This window comes from Diceros bicornis, chromosome 24 (genome assembly GCF_020826845.1).
Source record: "Diceros bicornis minor isolate mBicDic1 chromosome 24, mDicBic1.mat.cur, whole genome shotgun sequence".
NCBI lineage: Eukaryota > Metazoa > Chordata > Mammalia > Perissodactyla > Rhinocerotidae > Diceros > Diceros bicornis.
Window position 1 is genome coordinate 9,132,377 of NC_080763.1, and position 26,082 is coordinate 9,158,458.

Genomic DNA, 26,082 nt, shown 5'->3' on the forward strand with positions numbered 1-26,082 from the left:
TTTGGTCAGGGGCACCTGCCATGGCCCCGCCTAGAGCCGAGAAGGCGGGCAGAAGGAACGCCCTTCCCATCCTGGGCCAGGCAGGAGAGGAAGTGGAGGTTCTTTGCATGGGGCTCACAGAGTGAGTGGCCAGGGTCACTCACAGCTCCTGGAAAGAGACTGCCTGGAAAGTGTGCCTTTGAATCAGAAACTCCAGGCCACCAGGGACTCTGCCTCTGACAGACTGGAGAAGAGAGTGGAATGGACATGATGTGCCTCAGGATGGGAACCCGTTCCTCAGGCCCTTGACAGAGTGAGCAACAGCTTTCCTACTGCTTGTGTATAGGCGACATGTGGCAATTTAAAATTCACTGTGCTTTATTTCCTAAAACCGACTTCTCCTTTCCAAAGAAAAAAAGATGAGACAGAAAGAAACTTGGAAGCTGGTTTATATTGCAAAATGAACCCACCTAAAATCCACTTTTATGAAGTGTTCTGCCGTACTTTTTTTCCAGATGCTCACTTAACATGGTAGCCAGGGTATAGTAAACCACAAAAAGCTACTTTAAAGCAGGGGGATTTGGCTTAAATCCACTGAAGCAGAGATACGGCTGATCTAGCCATTCATCCTTAACTTATTTTAATTACGCCTAGATGTTCCAATTCTCTTGGCAAATTTTTGAAATATTTGAGTAGAGCAAGGTAGTGTTAAATACTGTTTTAAAATGGTCCGTTTGTTTCCTGCCTTGTAAAGAGAGTTGAAGTGGATGTCTCAAAAGTTGTCACCCTCCAGCACACCAGAACACTGCCAAGCTTTAAAAGCAATTAAAAGGTTAGAATTGGTAGGGTCCTTAAATTACAGAGATTAGCAACTCATTCTGTGGATGACAGATGATACTAAGAACTCGGCAACCTATAGAACCATCCCGGAGGGCAGCGTGCCCTTCTCTTTCGCCAAAGGTACGGTTTCTTTGTCGGCTCCAGCAGGCCACGTGCAAGGCAGTATGTTGACAGGTAGATTTTCTTAAGTACCATCCATTAAAGTCTCAAGTCTCTTTGTGGGCCACATTAAGAGAAACCAAAATTGTTATGAATTGGAGCTAATGTTTAGTCCAGACAGCCTCTGGGGGTTGAGGAGCATAAATATATACAATTTCAAAAGCAAGAACTTCTGCACTCCATATGGGCAGCTGATGAAATGCAAATCTGATACTTCAAGTATTATACTCACTCTGATTTTCAACTCCTTTTCTTTCAAATGCAAAACAGAAGGACTCAGCAGATCTACACCATAAAGTGGTTTCTTCAGCTCAGTGTGAAAGGGACACAGAACTAATTTATTTTTTTCTTATAAGCAGAGCTTTATATACTATAGGTGTTTCCACAGCCAGTTGGTTTTCATTAGGGGCAGTTTCAGCCTTCCCTAGTGTTCCTCTTCCTTGGCCTTGCATGGCCGCCCCGTGGTGTTCGCCCTTACCTGACTCAAGAGCTGTTAGTGTCTGGGAGCTAGGGCTACCCAGGGCCGGGAGAGGGAGACCCTGATACACATTTTCCCCTGTCAGATGTTTTACCCATGCCAACTTGGCTACATTGTTCCATTTGAATTTGGGGGTTTTCCATGATGATGTTCTGGTGAATATGTTCGTGGGGCAATGATTGTCCCAAGAATGACCAAAACAATCTGGAGCAGTCTGCCCCGGTCCGAGGTTGCTGTCCACAGCCTGGGAGTTATGATAGCTCCGAAACTCGGACTAGGTGATAGAATGGGTCTTATTTGAGAACATGGACAACTTGGCCCATTGCCTAGATGATATATTTGGATTTGAAACCATGAAATAGAAGAGAATGGTAGTAGTACAATAGGATTCCGAAATTTGTTCCTTCCCTTCCCTACTCATTGGCACATGAAACGATACTCAGTTTAAATAGCAGGATGGATGGTGTTAACAAGATCATGTCAAAATCTAGAGAAATGGACAAGCCAGAGGTGTCCAGAGTACAGCGTGTCTCGTCCCGCTCCACCCTGTGCTGTTTTCTCCTCGCATGGCCTTTGTATCCACCCCTGCCCCCTCATTTACATGTGAGAGCACGGGTGACCATGTGTGCTCTACATACCCTTATATCCTGAGTGTTTCAGCTTATCATTTGATTCTGCCAAATATTATCACCACGTTTTCTAATTCTTTTTTAATACACCAGGCCAAATGGGTATTGTATAAAGAGAAGAAACTCAGGTGAAATGGTGCGTACAAGGGTCCTTTGTGAAGTGTTCACAACAAGCCTACTAAGCACTGTTTAATGCTCAAAGAGCTGCACGTGAATATTAAGGTTACATAAGCACTCCTTTTTTTTTTTCTGATGTAGAAAAGTCTGCCTTGTCAAGTATATGTAAAGTTTCTTGAGCCCTTGCTATGGCCAGGCACTGTGCTAAGCACTTCACGTGCATTATTTCACTTGTTCACAGACACACACACACACGCACACACACTCTTTTTTGATGTAGTTGTTATTATTCCTATTTTATAGATGAGGAAACTGAGCCTTAAGAAAAATTTTTTCCAAAGTCACACTGGCCAAAAAGTGCCCGAGTCAGGATTGGGACCCAGCCTTTCTGATGCCAAAGCCCCTTCCTTCAATCGTTACGTATGAAGGCTGCACGTCTTGCTCTATGTTTGTGTGTTTATGTCTTTATGTCCAGTCCTAAAGGTGATTCTTCTTGAAGGTCATAGACTAGAAGAACAGATCGAATAACGTTAATGTGTTCATATAAATAGTGTTATAAGCTAGTAGTAGCTTATAAGGAGGTAAGATTTTTTAAAGTCAGTCTAGGTCTAATGAGTACAAATAGAACAAAAGAATGACTCCATTATTACAGCTAATAATCTGATTAAGATGTTTTGCCCTGGTTAAAACTATTGGTTATGCCTAATAAAAACACATTTTTACAAGTATATTTTTAAATTTCATGACTCATTTTATAGTTAACACTTTCTTTTCCTGACATAATCAAGACAGAAATCCTTAATTAAATAAGTAAATCATGAATTTATGGTAGACAAAAATAGATTTGCATTTTTGCTTAAGTCCTTACCTGTGAGATATTAACTAGATAAGCCATATTTATAAAAAGAATTTTGAATTAGCAATCAAGAGTCAGATTTGTGTTTGATACTGCCACTTTCTATATGTTTGACCTTGGACAAATAATTTAGCCATTTTAAGGCTCAGTTTCTCCCTCTATTAAAAATAATGACCATCATAGTTATTTTGAAGCTCAAGTGAAATAACTTATCTGAAAACTCCTTAACTGTGAAGTGCTTGTACATTTTTGTATAGTAACTATTGTTCAATTTTTAAACAACAACATAGATTCTAACCTTAAAATCCATTTTTAATATGACAGCAAACTTTAAACACTCCTGACATATAATCAAATTAAGAATTTAGTTTTCCTCTTTCACCTGCCGTTCATAGATACTATATATTAAAATGGTTGTGTATGGGTGTTGTCCCTATTTCTCATCTTTCAATCCCTTGCTTAAGGAAACTAAACGATAGAACATAACAGCTTTGTTCTCTGTGTCAGCAGAGCATTACAAAGCCCTGAAAGAATGTTAAAGCAGTTTCAAAATACTATTTTTAGGTACAGTATCATCAGGAAATAAGCTTTCACTGAGAGATTTTGAGAAAAATAGTACTTGAAAATCAGCAGCTGAAGTAGCAAAATGAATGATCTTGCATTAAATTTTAATACTCAAGCCAATATTGTTAACAACAAAATAAAATATTCTTTCTCCAGGTTGAAATTATCCAATGATGAAATCAAACAGGCAATTCTAACAATGGATGAGCAGGAAGATCTGCCCAAGGACATGTTGGAGCAGGTGAGCTGCCAGACGTCTCGGAGCACAAGTGACAGCTGACTTTCAGCAAGAAGTGGGATATTGAGAAAATCTGGTTGTTGTTGGTAGATGATTTCCTTTTCTCTGAATGGCAGAGGTTGAACCAAGGTTCCATGGAGCTCTATGAGGAGACTTTATGACTTTATTCTCTCGTTGTTCCTCAAAATGATGAGTGAGAAGGAAAGTGACAAGTTTTTCAAATGCTTGAGACCCACAATGCCAGATTCTGTCCCTCATGCTGCAATTAAGTTATTATGCCTTAGTAGGTCATATAAATCTACTAGCTTTAGTGGAAAAATCTATCTTTCACAGGAATATCGAGAATCTCTGTAGCACTGTGAGATCCCAGACAGGACTATGTAAACTGATTCATTGCTAGATTCTTAATACAATTTGCATCTTGGTCTTGGCTCACCATTCCCACAATCACAGAAGCCACTGAAACCCCTAGTATTTCGATCTACATTGAAATACTCGTATGTGTCATAAGGTGGGGCAGAAATTTCTTGGGGCTAAGTCTTGTCTCCGTAAGTTGTATGGCACTCCTCTTATGCCATAAATGGCAGTGAATTCAAATGCCAGGGCTAGCAAGTACATGATACATTTACACGCAGTCAGTACGCAGCCTTGTCCCTGGTATTTGGGGATAATTGTATTTTCCGTGGCCAGGCAGCAAGTCAAGTGTGGTGCCCCAGCCTCTCTTCACGCAGTATTTCCATGACGTGCTCTGTGTAGCTGCTCCAACCATGTTATGTGGGGTTCAGCAGCTTCGTTCACTTGTCCCCAAATGACAGTGTTGTTGAACTAGCAGATATTCCAGGGATTATCTTCTGTCTCTTGGTCTGGGCCTAAATTTGTCTGTGCTTCATGGAGACAGTCTCGAAATGCTCTAAGACTGTTCTGTCTGCTCGTCTCATTGTCCTTGGGATGGAATCATATTTTGATCAAGAGGCCCAGGTTTGTTAGAGCCAGGTCCACCTAAGGTCAGCTGTGGACACAAGCAATCATGATTCTGGGCTTAACTTGAGGTCTCGTCTGTAGGTGTGCTCAGCTGCCAAGAGCAGAGGAAAAGGATATTTTGCTCCAATAACAGTGATCCTGGGTGGTGAATTGGCTCCGGGTGGAGGGTCTGTTTGTCCAGATGAGAATTTTCCGTGGTTCTCATTGATGTCCTAAAAGGCTTCAGACACAAAGCAGGGAGGAGCGATGTGTGCAGTGTCCCCATCCCTACATGAACCTGCCCCTCCCTGAGGCCTCTGCATCAGCAGTGGTCCTCAGTGAAACCCTCACACTTAGCAGTAGAAACACTTTTCACGCTGTCCTTTTAAGGTTTGATTTAGTTATCAAAATTGTTAATGGCTATGTTTTGAAGTCTGTTAGGATGCTCTGTGTATGAATAGTTTAAAAGTAATTCCTAAACCTAAAATTCATTTCTTAGAGCATTTTATAGCTCTTCTGCACACTCTTCTCTCCCTCTCTGAACACCAGTCAAAACAGAGTCTCTGCCCCGAGACAGTGGAGCCCAGCCTCCCATGCCCCTCCTGGCCCCCAGGTGACCCTGCACTCTAGTTGCCTGCATCAGAAGCTGCCCACGCAGATGAAGAACCATGCAAAAAGCTGCTTTAGTCCTTAGCCCTTCAGCCTCTATCGACAAGGTTGTATGTTTAAAATTCCACAAGATCTGTTTACTGTGAAATCGCATCCAGCAAAATTCCTCCTTCAGGGAAGGGATTTCAAAATCTTGCCACAAGGGCTTGCAGTGCAAATAGAATGTACTTCAAATAAATACAAGTAAGAAAATCAGTCTACTGAAGCAGAATCTGGCCAAGCATCTCCTGGTAATTCTGTGTGTCTCGCGCTCTGCCCATCTCCCAGGCTCGTTCTCCTCCTCCGTCTTCCCCCGTCTTCCCCCGCCTCCCTCTGCTTCCTTCTCCTTCATACAGCACTCTTCCCAGATGAGCGCTGGAGCCAGCATCTCTTCGCTATTTATGATCTGCATTTGAGCCACATTTGTTTCCTCCTCTCCTGCTGCTTTTATCTGCTGAGCTCAGATCTCAGATGAGATCAATACACGCCTCTTTATTGGAATGCATACCTTTCTGTTGTTCCCAAGTGTTTGTCTAACTCTGCGTTCCTCCCCAAACTATCTATACACAGTCTGTTACTTGGCTCTGCTTTGAGAAGGACTGAGCCGTTAGCATGTGCCTCTTACTATACTCTTGTAAGTGACAGGAGAGAGAGAGTGGTTGTGTTATCCTGAACAGGGGCCTGTGGGCTCTGCACGGCTAGGGGGAGGGGCAATCCCTGAGACTAGGACTGAATGTCCTTGCCCAGTAGGTAAAAATCCAAACCAAGTAGGAAAAACAAGCCTTTTCCTCTCCCTCCTCCTTCCTTCTCCTTGTCCTGCCACCCACCGCATCCCCTCCTCCCACCTTGCGCTGAGGAAGAGCAAGAAGACACTTGTCCTGCCCACTGTCACCATTTGAACATGGAACATAAATGCCTAGAAGCTATTAGGCCACGGCCCTGTGAACTCCCTGGCATCAACTTCCATCTTTCTCCCCTCCCATCGCGTTAGGAAAGAGGGGTGTCCTTTGCTCTGGCCCATCCCTTCCTTCTGCTCAGGGACCCAGCCAGATTGGAGGACTGTGCCCCTCTCCTCCAGATTTTCCGCCTCTCCCTCTTGACACGTAACGTGTCCAAGTCCTAGCCTTCCACACACACCTCTCAAGACTGCACATCCCCATCTAGCTATTGTCCCCTGTCTTTTTTGACACAGCCAGTTCTTGAAAGCTTGTCCACACTTGCCTCCTGTTCACTCTTCCTCAACTCACCGCAGTCCATCTTCCTCACCTTCCTAAAGCTGTTCTCACTAAGGACACACACCCTCCTTGTTGCCAAAGCCAGGGGACACTTTGCAGTCCTTTTCTTCCTTGATTTCTTGGTGGGGTGTGACACTGATGGCCACTTGTTCCATGATGAGATGCTTTCTTTCTTTGGCCCTGTGATACCACATAAGCCCCTCTGTTGTCTCCTCTGAAGATTCCTCTTCTTGTCCTCATCCCTTCAATGCTGGCTTCTCTCCTGCCCTGCTTTTTCCCTCTTGATGGTTCCCCTGGTTACCTCACTCCCATCTATGCATTCAGTACCCTACCTCTTATAACAGGCACCAATGCTTTGTCTTCCAAACAGAACTCTTGAGGATTCCAGACCCATTTGTCCACTTGCCTCCTAGAAATCACCACTTGGTTCTCTTGTCAGGATTTCAAGCACTAAATTCACCCTCTCTCCACCCGCCCTCCTCCAACCTTCTCTTCCTGGGTTCCCTGTTACACTCTTGTACCTTGTTGCCTAAGCCAGGAGCCCAGACCTCACCCTTTTGACTCTCATGTACCACAATCCATCCATCCACCAGCAGGTCAGGCCAGTTCCATTCAACTCCCCTGACTAGCTCTAGGATCTGTCGACTACCCAGTCTAGGCCATCATCCTCTCTCACCTGGATTAATGCACCAACTGTCTAATCACAACCCCTAATACTTTTGATCGCTTCTAATTCTTTCTCCATTCTGCAAGCACAGCGATCTTTTTCAAATGCAAACTTATTCCCCTACTTAAGATTTTAAGTTACGGCCCAGTGCCCTCAAAATAAAGAGTGAACTTCTCATGAGGCCCTTGCTACTCTCTGACCTTGCCCACCTCTACCCCCGCCCCCCCACTGCCATTACAGCCACTCTTCCACCTGCACAAATGCTGTGCTGCCCATTCCAGACCCTGGCACATGATACGCACTCTACCTGGAATGTATTTCCAACCTCACACCATTCACCTCCTTCCCTAAAATTCCAATTCTCTTTCTCTGCTGGTGGCAGCTAGACTGACTGCCTTTTCTGAGGTCCCTTAGTTAGATCCAACAAATATTTGAAAACCTACTAAATGGACCACCCAATGCCAGCATCAAGTTATACAGAGGATCTCAGGGTCCAGAGGGTCAGTGTAATTAAAAAAAATATAGATCCAAGGGTATTTGATGTAGAAAAGAACACACAAGCACAGGCCTGTGCATACACCTACTCATGTTTGTGCCTTTGAAGAAAATCAGAAATATACAGAAGTACTTTTTCAACTTTAAATGTTGTTGCCATTTCTTCCACATTCTATGTTCATTTCTTCAAAATAAAATATGGAATCAAAACCTTCAAATCCCACTGCGTTCCTCTCATCCAACTCTACATGGAGCAAAAAATGAGATGGAATTAGATAAGCCAGGGAGAAATCAGCAAATTGAATGAAAAATGCACATAGAATTACTCACTCCAGCATGATATAGAAAAAAGCATAGTGCTGGGAGTCAAGAGTCTAGGTTCTATTTCTGACGATTACACGCACTTGCATTGTAATCCTGGGTGAGTGGCTTAGTCTCTCTGGACTTGGTTGTATCATCTTCTCATGAGATTGGTCTCCAAGCTCCCTCTAATAGTCTGTGCAAAGTGGGTCCTGGTAAAGAACTTCCGCAATTCTGATTTGAGAGGTAGTGTGGAACAGAAAGGTGCCAGGAATGAAGCTTATACCAATTTAACTACTTTCAAGTAAAAGTGGAAAGATTTATTCATTTCTATTGAATCTTAATAATCACATGTTTATAAATTAAACAAAAATTAAAATTTCATCTTGGGACAATTAACTGAAAGGGTGAAAAATTGCTACAAGAATTTAAATTATAAATCTCAGTTTGAATATTTTTGTGTACTTTTTAGCTCTTGAAATTTGTTCCTGAAAAGAGTGACATTGACCTATTGGAGGAACATAAGCATGAGCTGGATCGGATGGCCAAGGCTGATAGGTTCCTTTTTGAGATGAGCCGGTGAGTTTGAAAATGCTTCAAAAGTAAAGATGCCGCTACCTTTCTAAGGAAGTTAAACTTGTGATCCATGTTGAATTGTTGGAGACAATTATCCTGGCTTAACTTGAAGCCTTTTGAATTCCAATATCGTCTCAAGTCTGAGATGTGTGGAATTTGACTGTTTATGTGAGTTCTTGCCCGTGGGAGCCAGGGTGAGGGTTTCTTCACAATTGTTTCTGGGCCTCTTTGACTCCTGTGTTTTGACCTAGTCAAGTCATAGCTTTTCCTGGTTCCAGTCACTGTTGTTCTCCTCACCACTTTATTTCTTGGGATTGTATCTCACTCTTGTACCTCAGCGTATCAAGGTTGTTGTAAAATAGAAATAAATGGACTGACTTGGCGATGTCAACCTTGAGCCCACATAACCGAACAGCCAGGGTCTGGATGTCAAATCATGACACGTGCAGACATCACTAATCAATCATGGCACTCTTCCCAGGAAGCCTTGGCAAGCTTTCTCAACCCTTCTCCAGAAAGCCCTGAGGCAGCGACTGCTTTGTAATTGAGTTTGGCGTGCAAGCTGAGTCTATTTGCCATCCCAGGCCTAGCGAATTGATTCTGCATTAGACAAGGACCAGTGGTCCTGAAACTCTCCATCAACCCCAAGGCAGAACTCTTCCCCTAGGTGCCAAAGGCTGACAAATGTAGCCCAGGTGAACATGCCTCTCACTCTACGTTTCAGCCATATCCAGACTTATTTGGTTGTTGTTCCATCTTAACTCACCATTTTGTACACTACTGTAGGACAAAGGATGGTTTTGAAATTTAGACAGATGTTTGCAGCCACCCAATGTGTAGACAAATACATGGGCATCTGCAGTAGCTGCCACTGGGTAATTGTATAGATCTTTGCATCCTCCCATCAGCCCTGCCAGGAGGGCTGTGAGACAGGAAAGTATTCTCTTCCATCTACTGGAGGAGGGAAGGTACTTGTTCAAGGTCACCTAATAAGAGAAGCTGGGCTACAAACCCAGGTCTGTCTGATTATACGGTATATTTTGGAGGAAGGGCTGATCCGTGGTACTACTGGACTGAAGTTTCCACCATAGAGCAGGTTAGGCAGTGATTGCAGAGGCCTGGGTGAAAATGCCCACCCTCACCCCTTCAGCATCACAGAGCAGCTTGTCTTGGTGGTGATCAGAGGCCAGAGTGCATTCCTGTTATCTCCAGTGCTAGTTGCTAACTTGGAAAGCAGAGCTTGCCAGCCCTGAGGGGAACAGATAGGAGGCAAACTGTGAAGAGCGAAGAAGGTTTGGGGCGTGAGTGAGGAGAGGAGGATGAGGAGACAATGCTGTGGACAAGTTACTCTACAGTTTTGCCAAAGGCAAACTTTGTGGAACATTTTGAAGCGTGGGTGAAGTGCAGGAAACAGCCCTTTATTTGTAGCAGAATGGAGAGTCTTCACCTTTTTATTCCTTTTCATCTCTTTGTTCCTAAGAGCTACTGGGACTCGGAGGAAGGGAAGGGGGCTTTCTGTAGTCAACAGCAGCCAGCTCTCCCTTTCTTTTAGCAGTTGCCTAATCTGATTGGAGCTCAAGACCCTGCTGCAATTGTCCCAATACCCCCTGTAGGTCACAGAGAAAGGGCTCTCCAGGTGAAGATGGCCTCATGCCCTGTGCTCCTGTCCAGGAGAGGAACTGTGCACATGTGCGTGCGCACATGCATGTGTTTCTGTGTGTGTGTTTGAGGGGCTGCTCTAAGGTACTTCCACCTCCATGTCCATCGAGTGGACATAGATGTATTAAGTAAATGGTTATTAATCCATGCTTGCTCTTACAGAATTAATCATTATCAGCAAAGATTGCAATCGCTGTACTTCAAAAAGAAGTTTGCAGAGCGTGTGGCAGAAGTGAAACCGAAAGTAGAAGGTAAAGTCAAGCCACCCAGACTGGAAATGACATTCGTCTTAAGTGCCCCTTTACAAGTACAGTCCAAGTGCATATAGTGAACAGGATGCCTTTGGTGATTTTTTGCTCGAAATCTTTTGGAATTCTGATGGGTAATTACTTAAGGTCCATGCTCGGCTCGCTGGCCTAGCCTGGATTCTGGAGCTCACGGCACACCTCCTGGGCTCCTCTGCACAATCGGGCTTTTGACATCCTGGGTGTTGGTGAGGAATTTATTTGATCACTGTTGGCATTAAACCTGTAATTAGCTTTCTTGCAATGGGGCCTTACTAGATTTTTCTAAGGGAAGATTTGAGGCTCTTATATGGTTTGATTTTGAGGCTGTTAGATTTTTAGATGTTTGAAATATGGGCAAGGCAACTAAGGAGCACAGCCACAGAACGTAGGCTAGGACTTGGGAAATTGCCCCGATCCCTGGTGACACCTGCAAGCTGTAACATGTAACACAGTTTTTCTTATCAATGGAAGTGATCAGTAATCCTGTTGATCTGACTCACACCAGGCAAGAAAGTGTCTGCAAAGGAATGTGGGAAATGCAGTTGCTGTCCTATGTATTCCTAACTGCTTGCCGTTGATGAGTCAGCCAAGGAAAGGGCTGAGAAAGGATGGGACTATGCAGCTGTCTATGGCTCTCCTTGTTTCCTGGTTCTTTGCCTCTGGTTGAAGTGTTTTGAAAGTGCTCCCTGGTAACCTAGCAACCCAATCTTACATCTTCAATATCTGCTGTTAGGTGTGTGGGTTTAGGATGGATATCACTGGAAAGTCGTGGTTGTAATAGTTGTGTTTTTCTGTGTTTTGAAGCGATTCGTTCTGGCTCAGAAGAGGTGTTCAGGAGCGGTGCCCTGAAGCAGTTGCTAGAGGTGGTTTTGGCTTTCGGAAATTACATGAATAAAGGCCAAAGAGGCAATGCATATGGATTCAAGATATCCAGCCTGAACAAGATCGCTGACACGAAATCCAGTATTGATAAGTAAGTATACTTGTCAATACTCCAGTATACTGGAGGGTCCGAGCACTTGGGACAGGGCTTCAATTTGTACCGCTTGGTCCTCCTCGGCCTCATGATGCTGCAGTCTGTGGTTTGCACTGCTCTTTATCCTTCTCCGACGTGGAGCCCTCTCTGACCTCTCTCACAACCACAAGTACCCCAACTTCCCATTGGGCCAATTATCCATCATCCATTTTCAGTCTCCAGAGATATCATCTAGTCCAAGTTTTTTGTTTTTGAGTTTTCTTGGGTAAACTTTTTATTATAGTATAATACTCTAAAGACAAGTTTACTTCACACAGCTTGATGAATTTTTATAAATTGAACACATTTGTATAACTAGTCCTCAGATCAAGAAACAGAACCTTACCAGCACTCTAGTAGTTTCCTCCTGACCTGTCCCAGTCACTACCCCTCCACAGAGAACCGTGTTCCAGGGAAAAGAAAGAAAACTAGGGGGCCAGTGCCGTGGCCAAGCAGTTAAAGTTCCATGTGCTCTGATCCGGCAGCCCTAGTTCGCAGGTTCGGATCCTGGGCGCAGACCTACTCCACTCACCAGCCATGCTGTGGAGGCACCCACATACAAAAATAGAGGAAGATAGGGCTGGCCCAGTGGCTTAGTGGTTAGGTTTGCACACTCCGCATCGGCAGCCTGGGGTTCAAGGGTTCGGATCCCAGGCACAGACCTACACACCGCTCATCAAGCCATGCTGTGGCAGTGTCTCACATACAAAATAGCGGAAGATTGGCACAGACGTTAGCTCAGAGAAAATCTTCCTCACCAAAAAAAAAAAAAAGAAAAGAAAAGAAAAACTGACAGCTGATGATAGAATGTGAAGCTAGTTGGGTTTTTAGGTTATGTTTTCCTTTATGCATTGAAGCTAGCAGCTATATGAAAAAATTGTGATGTGTAAATGTGTTTTGGCTGTTAGTATTCAGCTGATCATTCCAAGACTCATTACAATGCTTCCTAGAAAGTGCTAGAGACACCGAGATGTGAAAAGGCTCTGCTGTCACTAACAGGTAGGGTTATTAGGCACATTAGCTCTAGTTTCCCTGAGAGCTGTGTTTCTCTGAGGTTCTCACTGACTTCAAAGGAACCTGCACAATTGTTTCTAAGGTCAACTTCTCTGTTCCCAAATTCTTTTGAGAAATATGAGCTGTTCACTCTAATTATGCCTAACTAGTGAAGCTTTTTACTCTATGTTTTCTATAGGGTTAGTGAAGCATAGCATATGGGAACCCTGAATCTATCCTGTAAGAAATAAGCAATGTGTTAAGTTGTGGGCCTAAACCTTATTTTTGCACGTGTAGGGATAGATTAACGAAGGGCAGCTGTTAAGTTGTGTCACTGCCACCTGATTTTAAGCACTTGATCCTTTGCAGAGCACTGTCACATGTGATTGTCACAACAGCCTGCGAATGCACAGGCCAAGTGCTGTATTGCCTGTTGTCAGATAAAGAAACTGAGGCAGGATCAAGTGGCTCATCTGAACTTGCCTAAGGTCACAACAAGCAAGGTGTTTGGCCTTGCGGGTATTTGACACCTGTTCTATTGGTCTGTCCACAGCTCTACTCTACCAACAGATGGGTCTTATTTGTAGGTTGTAATAGGTAATTGTAGCATGTTACTTGTGTATAAAGAGCAGCCACTTTTTGAAGGAAGGGTGTTCTCTTCTACTGGGCTTGCAGGTTGAAGGAAGAAAAGCCTCACTACCAGTCAGTCCTGTTATCTCTCTCGCTCTCTCCCTCTCTGACACACACACAAGCCATTGATACCCTTTGCCCCCCTCAAACTTGATGATAACCTGACACTTACTGCATGATTATCTGCTTATTAAAGTTACTACAGAATTTATCTAATACACAAGCGTTTTCAAAACAATAAAAACATTTCTGATCTCTTTCTTTTTGGTCGTCTTTCTGCTTGTGAATATTTGGTACCCAAAAGTGTCTCATAAATACTCATAGTGCCTAGCAGGGTGCCTTGCTTATAAGCACTCACTCATTAAATGTTCAATTGAATCTCATCAAACTGCACAAGGATGTCAGCATGAGGCGTACATGCACTCTGCACTGAAGGCTTCTTTCTAGTAACCAGAATTATTAGCCACTGTTTTACTTTGCTGAGCAATTGTTTTCTGATTATTGAGAGCAGGGAAAATTTTTTTTTACCTGCGGGCCAGTTGACTCAGAGGAATAGGATTGCATTGACTTCAATGAAACTTCAAGGGTAACCAGAAATGGTTTTCATTCTCATGGAAAAGAAAATCGTTTGACAGCTCTGCTTCACTTTAGTTGGAGGTGGGTGGGACTGTTGTGACTTAGCATTGTGAATCAGCAGACCGCCTAAAAATTAGGGAAATCTTTCTAAAGAAATGCATTTATGTCTTCCTGATTATGGTAGCTTTCAATAGACTAGTGGTTCTTGATCTTGGTTGTTAGAATCACTGTGGAGTTTTTAAAAATTTCCATGCCTGGCCCCACATCATTCCAATTAAATGAATCTCAGGTTGGCCCAGGCATCTGGGGTCCAAGTGATTATAATGTGCACTGGAGTTGCAAGAACGGGACCAGACTACCACAGCTTTGCTTTATAGATAGTGTTATCAGATGCCCGCCTTTTCAACCCAGGTCAGTCAGGGTTCAGCCCTGTCACCACTGAAGAGGGAGCTGGGTTATGGCAGTTAGGAGCTGAAGTGTTGCTAAAATTAGGCAGTGGATCCTCGGCTGCAAGGATGCCTTGTTTATGATGGCACGGTCTTGGCCCACTCCCAGGCCCGGCCCTGAAATGGGAGGCTTTCTAACTTTCCGATCGCCCTTGGCTGCAACATCAAAACAAATGAGTCAAAGAGGAAAAAATTTATCATAGAGTAAAAGAAATGTTAAATGAGAATTATCAATAATTCTCATCAGTGGATTGCTGCTCTGTACTTTTAGATTGAAAAACAGCTGTCCTTTTTAGTGGATTAAACATACCTCCCTCCCCAGCCCACCCTATCCTGCTTTGTATGAACCTCATCTTTGGGTGGATGCAGTGTGAAGGTGTGTCCCCATTGACAGTGGTTCAGATTCATTTCCATCACCTATCACATTAGGTGTGAAGGATGCTCATTATGGGCCAAATAAGTAATTCTTATCCCCTGCCTTACCTTTTTAGAAGATGTATACTTCCTTTTTGACATATATTTATGTAAATCCCATGTAGGTTCTCCCCATATCCCCTTCTCTTGAGAATCCTTGCCTTACAGGAACCTCCAAATTTTGAAATTAATGCAGGAATATAGCATTCTTGTGGATCCAACCACTTGAATATACAAATCATATGCAGATATTAACCATGTTTGATACTCTTTCTTCTTTAATTATAGGAACATTACACTTTTGCACTATCTCATAACTATCGTGGAAAATAAATACCCCAAGGTTCTCAATCTAAATGAAGAACTGCGGGACATTCCTCAAGCAGCAAAAGTAAAGTAAGTACTTACAGTGAGCTGTTTTAGTTTTTTCAATCACGTGGACTGTGCTTTAGCCATTGAGATAGTTAGCATTGGGTGAATAGGGTGCTTCTGTTTGCTTTCCCCTGAATAGTATGGGAAATAAAGTTTGAATCATATCCAAATCACTCAAATGTGTTGTGTGGTATTAAATAGCTCCTTTGGAATACCCCTGCATGCAATTTTTAACTTCCACAAAACCTAATTTTCTGGGTTATTAAGAGGCTAGGAAAGGAATGTGGTTTCACTAGTACTTTTAAATGGTAGTTCTTTTAAAATACAGATAGGAGCACCCTTAGTGAAATGAGGATAATGGTTAAGGAAGTAGGAGACCTAAATGTCAGGGCGGTGCTCATAATTCTCACGAGTGCACACACTCCTGGAAACCAAGGCAACATTTTAATGGAAAGCAGTCTTTATGCAAATGAAGAAACTAAAAATAAAATGGAACGTGGCCAAACTGTCACCACAAACTTCACACCACTGTTCAGAGACCGAGGAACAGGCCGTTTTCCTTGTGTTCATCCCTCCTCCTTTTGGCCCCCTTTTTTTTTAAAAAACATTTAAATTGCATCTTTTTGAAGTGAATTAGAAAAGTAGGATGAGCAGGCTAACTTTTCCCCTCTTTTTGTAGAATTTGGTAGAAATGTACCATATAAGTCATGAAATTAAAATGTTAAAGTAAATGAAATATTAGTGAATTTGTTTACATCTGAATTATCTGCAAGAATTAAGTTGTAATCTCTAATGTTTAAAAGCTGACAAATAGAAAGCATTATGAGAGGGGCCTGGCCGGTGGTGCAAGCAGTTAAGTGCCCACGCTCCGCTTCGGCGGCCCTGGGTTCACCGGTTCGGATCCCAGGCGCGCACTGATGCACTGCTTGTTGAGCCATGCTGTGGCGGCATCCCATATAAAGTGGAGGGAGATGGGCATGGATGTTAGCCCAGGGCCAGTCTTCCTCAGCAAAAAAAGAGGAGGATTGGCAGATGTTAGCACAGGGCTGATCTCACACACACACAAAAAAAAAAGCGTTATGAGAGAAGCCCAGGAAACTTTCTCTATTAAAAAAAAAAAAAAAAAAAAGGCAATGAAAATGAAAACTAGCTAGTACAACTTTAAGAAAAATCATTGTTGGTTGAAATTTAAGTCAGCACCTTGTAATATGCATAGTCCCAGAGCTTTAGTGAATAGCAGTGCGCTAATTATGAAGAGCACAGCGTGAACGTGATTGTGGATAAGCCAGTTTTCTTTTACTTGTTCAAAGGGAAGCACATACAGCAAGGAATTTATTTCCATATATGGTAATTTGCTTAAGTGAGATTTTTGTGAGATTGAAACATGAAATATTTTTATACAGATGGGAGATATTTCTATTCTACTATTTTTAACCTATAAAATGTACCTGCTGGCTGTGGCAAACAGAAAACATAATTCCATACCTAAATTCCATAAGTTCAAAATGTTGTCTTTCTGTGAGATCTTTGAAGGGAATTTTAAACATTTAAATAAACTAGTATGGACTTCCAAGCATGAAATATTTAAACATATCATATATTTAATACCTGTAAGTCACATGTTGGTTACTAAAATGTTGCTATTTACAACAGCATGACTGAGCTGGACAAGGAGATCAATACCTTGAGAAGTGGCCTGAAAGCAGTAGAGATGGTGAGTTTTATCTCTTGTTCTAATTCCCAGTCTCTTCACTATCTCTAGTGCTGGTGATGTCCAGCAGGTGCCGGGACCCTGAGTTCCACCAATTTCCTGCCTGTGAGGCAGGACTCATTAAAGTGGACTGGGCTAGGTGGTCTTCAAGGATCCGCTCGGTGTTCACGTCTGATCAGGACATGCTGCTCCCTCTCAGTAGAGCAGTGGAACTTCCCTGTTGTCTTTGAGTTGCTCCTTTGGGGAGTGTTTATTGAGCAGACACTTGGGTGTACAGCCTGTTCTCAAGGCCAGGGGTCACGATGATTCAGAATCTTTGCCCTCCAGGTGTTGCAATGGCCCAGAACAATCAGTCCAGCTGACATTGGCTCAGCCTGGCCACATCCAGATAAGTACAGTGATTACAAAGGCGTTTTTGAGGAAGAAGGCTGAGTTTAGGTTAGTCTGAGGCTTGTGGAATGACTGGCATGTATTAGAGGAAGCTTCTCTTCTGGGAGAGATGCACTTTGAGCTGTGGCTGAGGAGGAGGGTGGAGTAAATTTAGGTACGCAGGAGGGAGGCTGTCCCAGGTGTACGAAACAACCTCGCTCCAGGCCTCAGCAAAAGGAAAGTAGGTCAGGCTGCCAGATGCCAGAGGTAGAGGAGTCTGTGGAATTAAACCTGACTGTGGGCACAGTGCCACTTGGGTACTGCAGAAATGCTGCCGCCAGTGAGGGGCAGGTCGGGGAGGGGAAACCTGGCTCAGGACAGTGGACAGAGCTCTGGGCTGGCACTTGGTGAGGGAGACTGATTCGCAGCAGCTTGGATAGAAGCCCCTCTCTTAAATATCTTTCAGATCATTTATCAGTAATGCCCTGAGGACCTGCCTTCTTTTCTTTTTTTAATTGCAAAACTGTGCCGTAGAAATTAGTTGACCTCATTAAAGGCAAACCTCTGATAAAAATTACAGTTACAATGTCTACTCTTTTCTGTTTGTTTTTAATAAATTAAGGAGCATGTAAGGTTTTATTTTTTCTTTTCTTGGTGGGGAGGGGCTGTTTAAAAAGAAAAGGAGATGAACTAATTGAGGAACTCTTTCTCCCAACACCAGTGGGCCAAGAGACTGTGAGTGAGCATGTAGGACGGTCCTCGGCTTTCAGAGGCCAAGCTGGATCAGGGCGGTTGGGACAAGGCTTGTTTTATAGCCTTCGCTCTGTTGCCGTTTCCTCCCAGTGGAAGGCTTTCTTGAGACGAGCCTGGCAGTTGGGACAGCCCTAAAGCCTGATAATGGATGCTCTGACCCTCGTGTCTGAGCCAGTTCACAGTAAGCGTGAGAGAGGGGGCCCAAGGAAGTTTTGCGTTTGGGGTCTATGAAAGGTAGTTTTGCTGAATCTCTCCAGCCCCTGGGTCATGTACACAGTAACACACTCTTCACAGGAAAGCGGGGCTTAAATGTCAAGAAGTGGCCCTGGGAGGAAGTATGGGGATGCAGACCTTGGCCTGTCTAAGTATTCATGTCTCCTAGTTGTGCTTTGCACAAATTGATTATATTATTTGAAATATCAAAGATGGAATTCTTATGAAATTATACCTTAACGAAACACTTTAAAATTGCCTTTATATCTCTGCACCTCACACACACATACGCTCACTTTCCAGGCCGTCGTACTAGAATCGTGGCAATTTCTTCCAATCAGAACAAGCTCCATAATTTCTAAGAATTTCCACTTCTTTTATTTCATTTGATTCTCATGGTGATGTGGATATTGCCTTCCTTTTACAAGTGCAGAAACTGAGACCTAGGCCACTTGTCATGGCTGAGAGTCAGTGGTGGAGCTGAATCGGAACCCATAGCCTGTGACCTCTGCACTTCTGCCTGTTAACACCTCTGCCAAGGCGATGCAGAAGAAAGGAGAGATCAGATTAAGTCAGTTGGTATACAGCGTAGTTGTTACTGAAACTCTGGAGTCAGGCAGACCGGAGTTCAAATTCTGGCTGTATCACGTATCAGCTACTTGACTTTGAGCAAAGAATTTAATCCCTCTGAACCTCAATTTCCGTGTCTGTACAATGGGGATAATAATGCCTGACTCATAGAGGTGTTGTGGGGTTAAATAAGAAACTGCATCTGGCAGTGGTTGAAATTAGTTGTTGAAATTAGATTTTAATAATCTGTGTGTTCATCACCATGGTATTGGAGAATGTGGATAATTAACAAGACATTAATACTCCTTCCTGCCTGTTCACAAAAACCAAATGGTATGGACAAGAAGAAAAATAGTAGACGATTATGGTGCCAAATGCTACAGTTGAAATTCTACTGACCCAGAGAGCGTGGTTTAGGAAGTAAGTAGACTTGGCAGAGTGAGAAAGAAGGAATAATCAAGGAACCAGAATTCTGAGCACAGAATATCAAGAGATTTTCTTGCTTTCAGTCATACACCCTTTGAATCTAATTTGCTCTCCATTATTTGTTTAACTTCTATTAATTTTGTCCAAATGCTAATCTGCTGACTTCTAAAGCTAGTGTAAGAAATCATGCTGATCAAGTACTCAGATGATTGGTGGAATTGCTGTTTGTAAATATGTGTGTGCACATGGGCGTGGCTCTGACACAGTGGGCGGAAGGGCAGGGGAGCTGGAGTATCACAAAATGTTTCAGAGCAGATTTTGCTGTGTTTGCCATTCTGACTTATTAAGTCTGAGGCATGTGGAAAATGAGACAAGGTGTGTCTGCATTTGAAACGTACGTTGACGTTACCCATTTCCTGTGTTGAAGGAGCTGGAGTATCAGAAGTCTCAGCCTCTGCAGCCTGGAGATAAGTTTGTGTCCGTTGTCAGCCAGTTCGTCACAGTAGCCAGCTTCAGCTTCTCGGATGTTGAAGACCTTCTAGCAGAAGCTAAAGACCTGGTAAATTTCCCCCTTGCACACTGAGCATTGTTTGGCAGGGCTGGTACTTTCAGATATTATACTGTAGCTATATTTTCATCTCTAGGAGTGTGATCGATTGAAACACACCCTTCTTGTCTAACTGGCCTCTGTTCCCTTTAGGTTGGCAAGACCTTAAAGTATCTGAAGGGTTAAAACCAGTAAATACTTTGATAGTTTTCTCTTAGTTGGTATTGGATCCGAAATACTTATCTCGGGAAACCAGAAGAGAGTAGATTATGAAAACCAGAGGCAGGATGAAACGTGCAATCAGGTGTGATCAAGGCCATGTGCCTCAGTAGCTGTAAGTCATGTGCTCTCCTGAGACGGAGACTTGGGAGGACAGGATGCTCCCTCTTCAAGTCTCCAGCAGAACTTATTAAATGAGATGCACTTTAATTCACAGCTTCATTGCAAGAGGCATATTTTTTAAAAAGACATTTTTTTGATTTTTGCTATTTCAAAATTTTATCTTCTTGTAAAAGAAAAATTTTCATTGACTAATAACCAAGACCTTAAACCCCCCTACCCTTCCTCTCTCTCTCTCTGGTTATTTCCTCTCCCAAAATACACATTCATATCCATGCACACCTTCTCTTGTTTTCTCTCATTCCCCTTTCACTGTTATAAGTGATATGAAGCCGCGACCCCACCCACACTGCCCATCTCTCAGTTGCCATACACTCTTTTGCTTTAACTTGAGTCTTTCCTTTGAAACTCAAGTAATGGGTATCATTTTTCCATGGTCACCTGTTGAGTTATAGATATGGATGATTGTGTATGTAAGTGTACACACACAGTGGTTCAAGTTCAGAAGTAGACTATGTGAAGATATATTAGCTAGTCTCCACCTTAAACCCCACCTCCAACATTATTAAATAGATGGCGAGACACTATATGCTCAGATGACTGCGGTTAGAGGTCCAGCCTCTGATATCCGTGATGGAAATCAGTCAGCTGATGCCAGCAGCCTCCACTGGGGTAGCCCCGCCATGTCTTGTGTACGCCTCACCACTGGGAGTACACACTCTGGAAAGGAAGGGACCCCACACCAGACCAGGCAATATAGTACTTATTTCATCAGGGGCTCGAACATTTTTCTAACAATCAACTGGATAGTTTATTTTTGATTTAAAAACACACCCACAAAACCTACTCTTTTTTTTTTTTTTGTAGTGTGGGAACTTTAGTCTAGGACTAGTTTTCTTCAGATTTCTAAGACTAAAATATACATGACTTCATCATCAGTAGAATTCCTAGATAAAAAGATCATTCAGGATGGCTTGGAGCGCATGAACTTGAACGTTTTAGAAACTCAATTGTAGGCTGTCTGTTGCTATTTTGTTTATACCCGAACTTTTAGAAATTAGCTTATAAAACCATGGAGCTGGCTAGAGTGCTGTCTGTAGCGTGTGAAAAATGTATTTTTCTCTAAAGAGCTCTGGTTTCTAATAGAATATTTCCAAATAAGTAAAACATTGAGAACAGCTCCTCAGCAAAGAGAAAAATGGTAAAAGAATGTATTTACTATAAATTTAAAGATATGAAATAATAATTATAAAATGGCATATATATACACACGCATATATATTACATAATCAAAAGTTATTTTATTTAAGAATAAGTATTGAGGAGGAATTGGATGACACTAGTCAAAAGATTCCGACTTCTACAAGATAAATAAGTACTGGGGATGTAATGTATGACCTGATGACTATAGTTAACACTGCTGGATGGTATATTTGAAAGTTGTTAAGAGAGTAGACCTAACAGTTCTCATTGCAAGGAAAAAAACCCGGTTTTTTTGTATCTGTATGAGATGGTGGATATTAACTAAACTTATTGTGCTAATTGTTTCATGAAATATATGTCAAGTCATTATGCTGTACACCTTAAACTTATATAGTGCTGTATGTCAATTATATCTCAATAAAACTAGGGGAAGAAAAAAACCAAAAAAATAGAATGAATATTGAAAACATTTCCTTTAAGTAGATGGTGTTACTGAAATATCGGGAAAACTTAACAATATAATAAAGGCAAGTAATGCAAGAAAAATAAAAGCAATTAGAAACTTTTTGGGTAGAGGGGACTGCATACACACGTCACGGGCTATATCTGAAGAAAATTAAAGATCTGGAAAATTTTAAGTAGTTGATTAGGCATAGGGAATGAGAATTCATTTGACTTTGAAGCTAGAAACACCATCCTTAGTAGCTTAGGAGTAAGAGCATTAGATCCTTACAGAAGAAAAATTCTAACAGACAATCTGACCTGCGTAATGCATGAGCATAATTTGGATAGTCATAATGATGCTAAGACTCCTGCAAGCGTTCGGTCTCAAGTTATGAAGATAACTGCCAGAAGAACTAAAATTAGAGACAGTTAAGACTAAAAAGACTGGAAATACTATTTTGTTACCGTATACATCTACTTTCATTTAATTTTTTCAAATTCTCCCTTAATATTTTGCATTTTAGCTGTTTTAAACGGATTTGCATTCAAAGGGGTTCTAAAACAAAGGATTTGGAATAAAATTGTATTCTTAGTCATAAATTTTAGGTTGCATTAATGATTCCATAATCAGGCATTGTTTTCTAATTAAGGCCCAGGAAATATCACGACAATAGCAGCATTATTTATAATTAGGAAAAGCATCTAGGAAGCACTGGATCCCATTTGCTTTTGATATTAACCATATGGCACCAATAAATAATATTAAAGTACTTCAAAGAAAAGTTGCAAGTACAAGTCTCCCCGGCCCTGCTGAGTTTGCTGTTAGTTTTATGTCTTGAGTGCTCTGCCCTACCATATTTTGCTTTCTTGTTTTTACTACTATTTAGTTAATAAAAGTCATAGGAGGTAAGCATAGATGTTAAGCTGAAATGAAATGGGCAAGAATAAATGGTTTCAAATGTCGAGGGTATTAAATTTTTTACTTTAGAAATGATCGATAGACATGTTCAGCAACCAAAGATAAAATATAGGCTCACTAAAATCCAGCAAGTTATATTTGACTCAATTTGAGCTTTAGTCCTTCTAGAGAGGTTTGTATTTGATCATGGAATTCTCTTGAAACACTGCACTTCTTAAAATCTTTTTTTCCAGTTTACTAAAGCAGTGAAACACTTCGGAGAAGAGGCTGGCAAAATACAGCCAGATGAGTTCTTTGGCATTTTTGATCAGTTTCTTCAAGCTGTGTCAGAAGCCAAACAAGAGAATGAAAACATGAGAAAGAAGAAGGAGGAGGAGGAGCGCCGAGCTCGCATGGAAGCCCAGGTAAGAGAATGAGTCGTCAGTCAGTCCACCTCCTGGAAGTTCTGTTACTGCAGTGCCTTGGTTTTCAGGCCGTGTTCTGATGTGCTGGCAAGAAGGAGGCAGCCAAGTACTCTCCAGAATGCCGCTGGGAGTTTAAATTGTTATCAAGTTTCTCTTGGGCAATTTGGCAGTATATATCCAAAGCCTGAAAAAATATATCCACATTCTTTGATCTGGAAGTCCATTTCCTAAAAATTATTCAAAAGGAATAAATAATCATAAATCTGCACAAAGAGAGCAGCGATCTTTATAATAGCCCCAACCCAGAAGCAACATACATGTTTGCCAACCGGGCATAAGCTTACAAAATGATTTTTTTGTGATATCTTTTTTTTTGTTGTTAAATAAGTGTTAATATAGCCACAAAATGTTCACAATGGTTCTCTCTCTCTCTTTTTTGTGTGTGTGTGTGTGAGGAAGATCAGCCCTGAGCTAACATCCATGCTAATCCTGCTCTTTTTGCTGAGGAAGACCGGCTCTGAGCTAACATCTATTGCCAGTCCTCCTCCTTTTTTTTTTTTCCCCCACAAAGCCCGGCATCCAAAGTAGATACAGGCTAAGCCTTTGGCGTAAGGAGAGTGGCCTGATGAGCATTCCCTGTAGTATCTCTATACCATCAAAGAAACCAATATTTGATTCTATTTAATAGTGATAACTTTCTCATTTCATTATAGAAGTATGACTTGCCTCAATTGCTCTTTTTTTGGTGAGCAAGAGTGGCCCTGAGCTAACATCTGTTGCCAATCTTCCTCTTTTTTTTTTTTTTTTGCTTGAGGGAGATAGTCTGTGAGCTAACATCTGTGCCAATCTGCCTCTATTTTGTATATGGGATGCTGCCACAGCATGGCTTGATGAGTGGTGTGTAGGTCTGCAACGGGATCTGAACCAGCAAACCCTGGGCTGCTAAAGCAGAGCTGCAAACCTAACCACTATGCCATCGGGTTGGCCCCTCAATTGCTGTTTTTTTTTTAACTAGACTATCATGGGGTTCACCTAGATTCTAGATGGTTCGAGTCTAATCACACAGTAGTGATCCTTTTTCTTCATTGTTCGTTGCTTCTACTATGAGACCTCATGTTTCGATTACCCCTGTCTTGTGACATGCAGGGGGGTTAGTAGCTATGGATGAACCTGCTTTGGTGTGACTGAAGCACTGCCATATTTCACAGAATTCATCTCTACTGAAAACAAAAGAGCACTTGGACACTTCTCTAAGAGGTTGCTTTCTATTTGCAGCTCAAAGAACAGCGTGATAGGGAACGTAAAATGAGGAAAGCAAAAGAGAATAGTGAAGAAGGCGGCGAGTTCGATGACCTGGTTTCGGCTTTACGCTCAGGAGAAGTGTTCGACAAAGACCTTTCTAAACTGAAACGGAATCGCAAGCGCATTACCAACCAGCTGGCGGACAGCGGCCGAGAGAGACCAGTCACAAAACTTAATTTCTAATTTTCCTTGAGTACTTTTTTAGAAAGCTCATTAGCAACCTATTGAAGTGACTAGAACTTGTCATTACACTGCCTTGCAATCCAAACAGTGGCGATTTCTTCTTTCATCTGTGCGAGAATGTGTGAATGTGTGTGTATGTAAATGTATGTGTATATATATTAAAAAAATGTATATAGAAGTCTGAGTGTTGTCTGGAGACCTATATGTATGGTTAAAAACATCTGTGTTGATGTATGTGCTCAGAAACTCTTTGTGTATGCATTCATATTGAGTGTGGCTCATTTTCTTCCCCTGAACACCACGACTGTTCAGAAGCACAATGCTGTCTCCTGAAAGAGATGACAGAGACATTCCCTAGAGTAAAAAGAAAAACAAAAGCAAAAAAAAAAAAAGCTTGAGAAATATTTTATAGTTTCCAAGCTTGGTATACTTTGAAATTATTTTCATTGGTGAAACTGGTGTTGAAAAAAAATAGTTTTAAAATGGTTTTTGATAGTTGACAGTGTGATGCTGGTGCATTGCATCGGTAATTGATAGGACCAGCTTAGAATTTCTGGCATTGGTGTGGGAGTGCGGTCTGTAAATGTTTCTTGAGAACATCTTGCACACAATCTGAATTATGTAGAATGTCAGAATTTTTCTTGTGTATTTAAAACTTGGACATCGATTTTTTTTCCCCTAATTTCATCGAGTTCTCTGCCAAACGCTCTTGATGATTTCTATACATTGCTTTTGGAAAGAACACTATTTATCTAAATGCAATCCATGCTCTTATTAAAGAACAAGATTGCCAGAATTTGCTTCTTGTCCTAACAATATGGATATATAAACTTTAAAAATAAAATTTCCCGCCCAAGACCTAAAAGGAGGAATTGTCTGAAGGGATAAAAGTTATTTAAAAAAATTTTTTTATGGGGGGGGGGGGTGTCTTTTTTTTTTTTTTTTTTTGGTATATTCTATTTTCTGTTTTGTAGGACAAGCTGCATCTTCTGTAACTATAGGTCTGGACTAAAGGACGCTTAGTGAATGCACAAAATGTCAACAGCACTAAGAAAGATGCCGAGATCTATTTATCTCTGTTTGAAGTGGTTTGCTGTTTATATGTTGTCATTTTAAATTGTGTGTCAGTAAAGCTACCTGTAAAATTTCAGTCCAAAAGATAAAGCTCTCAGGGAGAAATGAATAGAAACAATGAACACTAGAAAATAAAATATAGAAGCTTACCATTAACCTGCCAACTCTTAATATCCTTAAGTTATATGATATATAAAGAGGACTGTTACTTTTTTTTTTTTTTTGCTTTGGTTTATTTATTTGTAGTGGGGGAGGGGGGCTAAGGTCCTCTCTTTTCTTTCCATCGATCCTGTTATGGTTGGGTTTCCTGTGGAGACAGTAGTTTGTCCTCTTGCACTAGAACATTATTTACTCACTAAATTGAGTTTTTCAGTCAATTAACAAATATTTATTAAACACCTACTGTGTCCCAGGCATAAGTAGGGCTACAGTGGTAAGCAAGACAAAGCCCCTGCCCCAAGGAGCTTATGTTCTAATGGGGGTATTAAGGGG

At 41.8% G+C, this 26,082-nt stretch overlaps 1 protein-coding gene across 4 annotated transcripts in view; it reads left to right on the top strand.

Annotated features, from left to right (window-relative positions):
* Positions 1–24,694, top strand: part of DAAM1 (dishevelled associated activator of morphogenesis 1) — a 159,775-nt gene extending 135,081 nt beyond the window's left edge. For all 4 annotated transcript variants that reach the window (XM_058567030.1, XM_058567031.1, XM_058567032.1 and 1 more), the window contains 9 exons: positions 3,779–3,863; positions 8,638–8,744; positions 10,563–10,651; positions 11,492–11,660; positions 15,050–15,157; positions 16,787–16,847; positions 19,603–19,734; positions 22,861–23,031; positions 24,307–24,694. In XM_058567030.1, the coding sequence (XP_058423013.1) occupies positions 3,779–3,863; positions 8,638–8,744; positions 10,563–10,651; positions 11,492–11,660; positions 15,050–15,157; positions 16,787–16,847; positions 19,603–19,734; positions 22,861–23,031; positions 24,307–24,516 (1,132 nt within the window). In that variant the 3' untranslated portion in view covers positions 24,517–24,694. The remainder of the gene's footprint in view (positions 1–3,778; positions 3,864–8,637; positions 8,745–10,562; positions 10,652–11,491; positions 11,661–15,049; positions 15,158–16,786; positions 16,848–19,602; positions 19,735–22,860; positions 23,032–24,306) is intronic.
* The last annotated feature ends 1,388 nt before the right edge of the window (positions 24,695–26,082 follow it).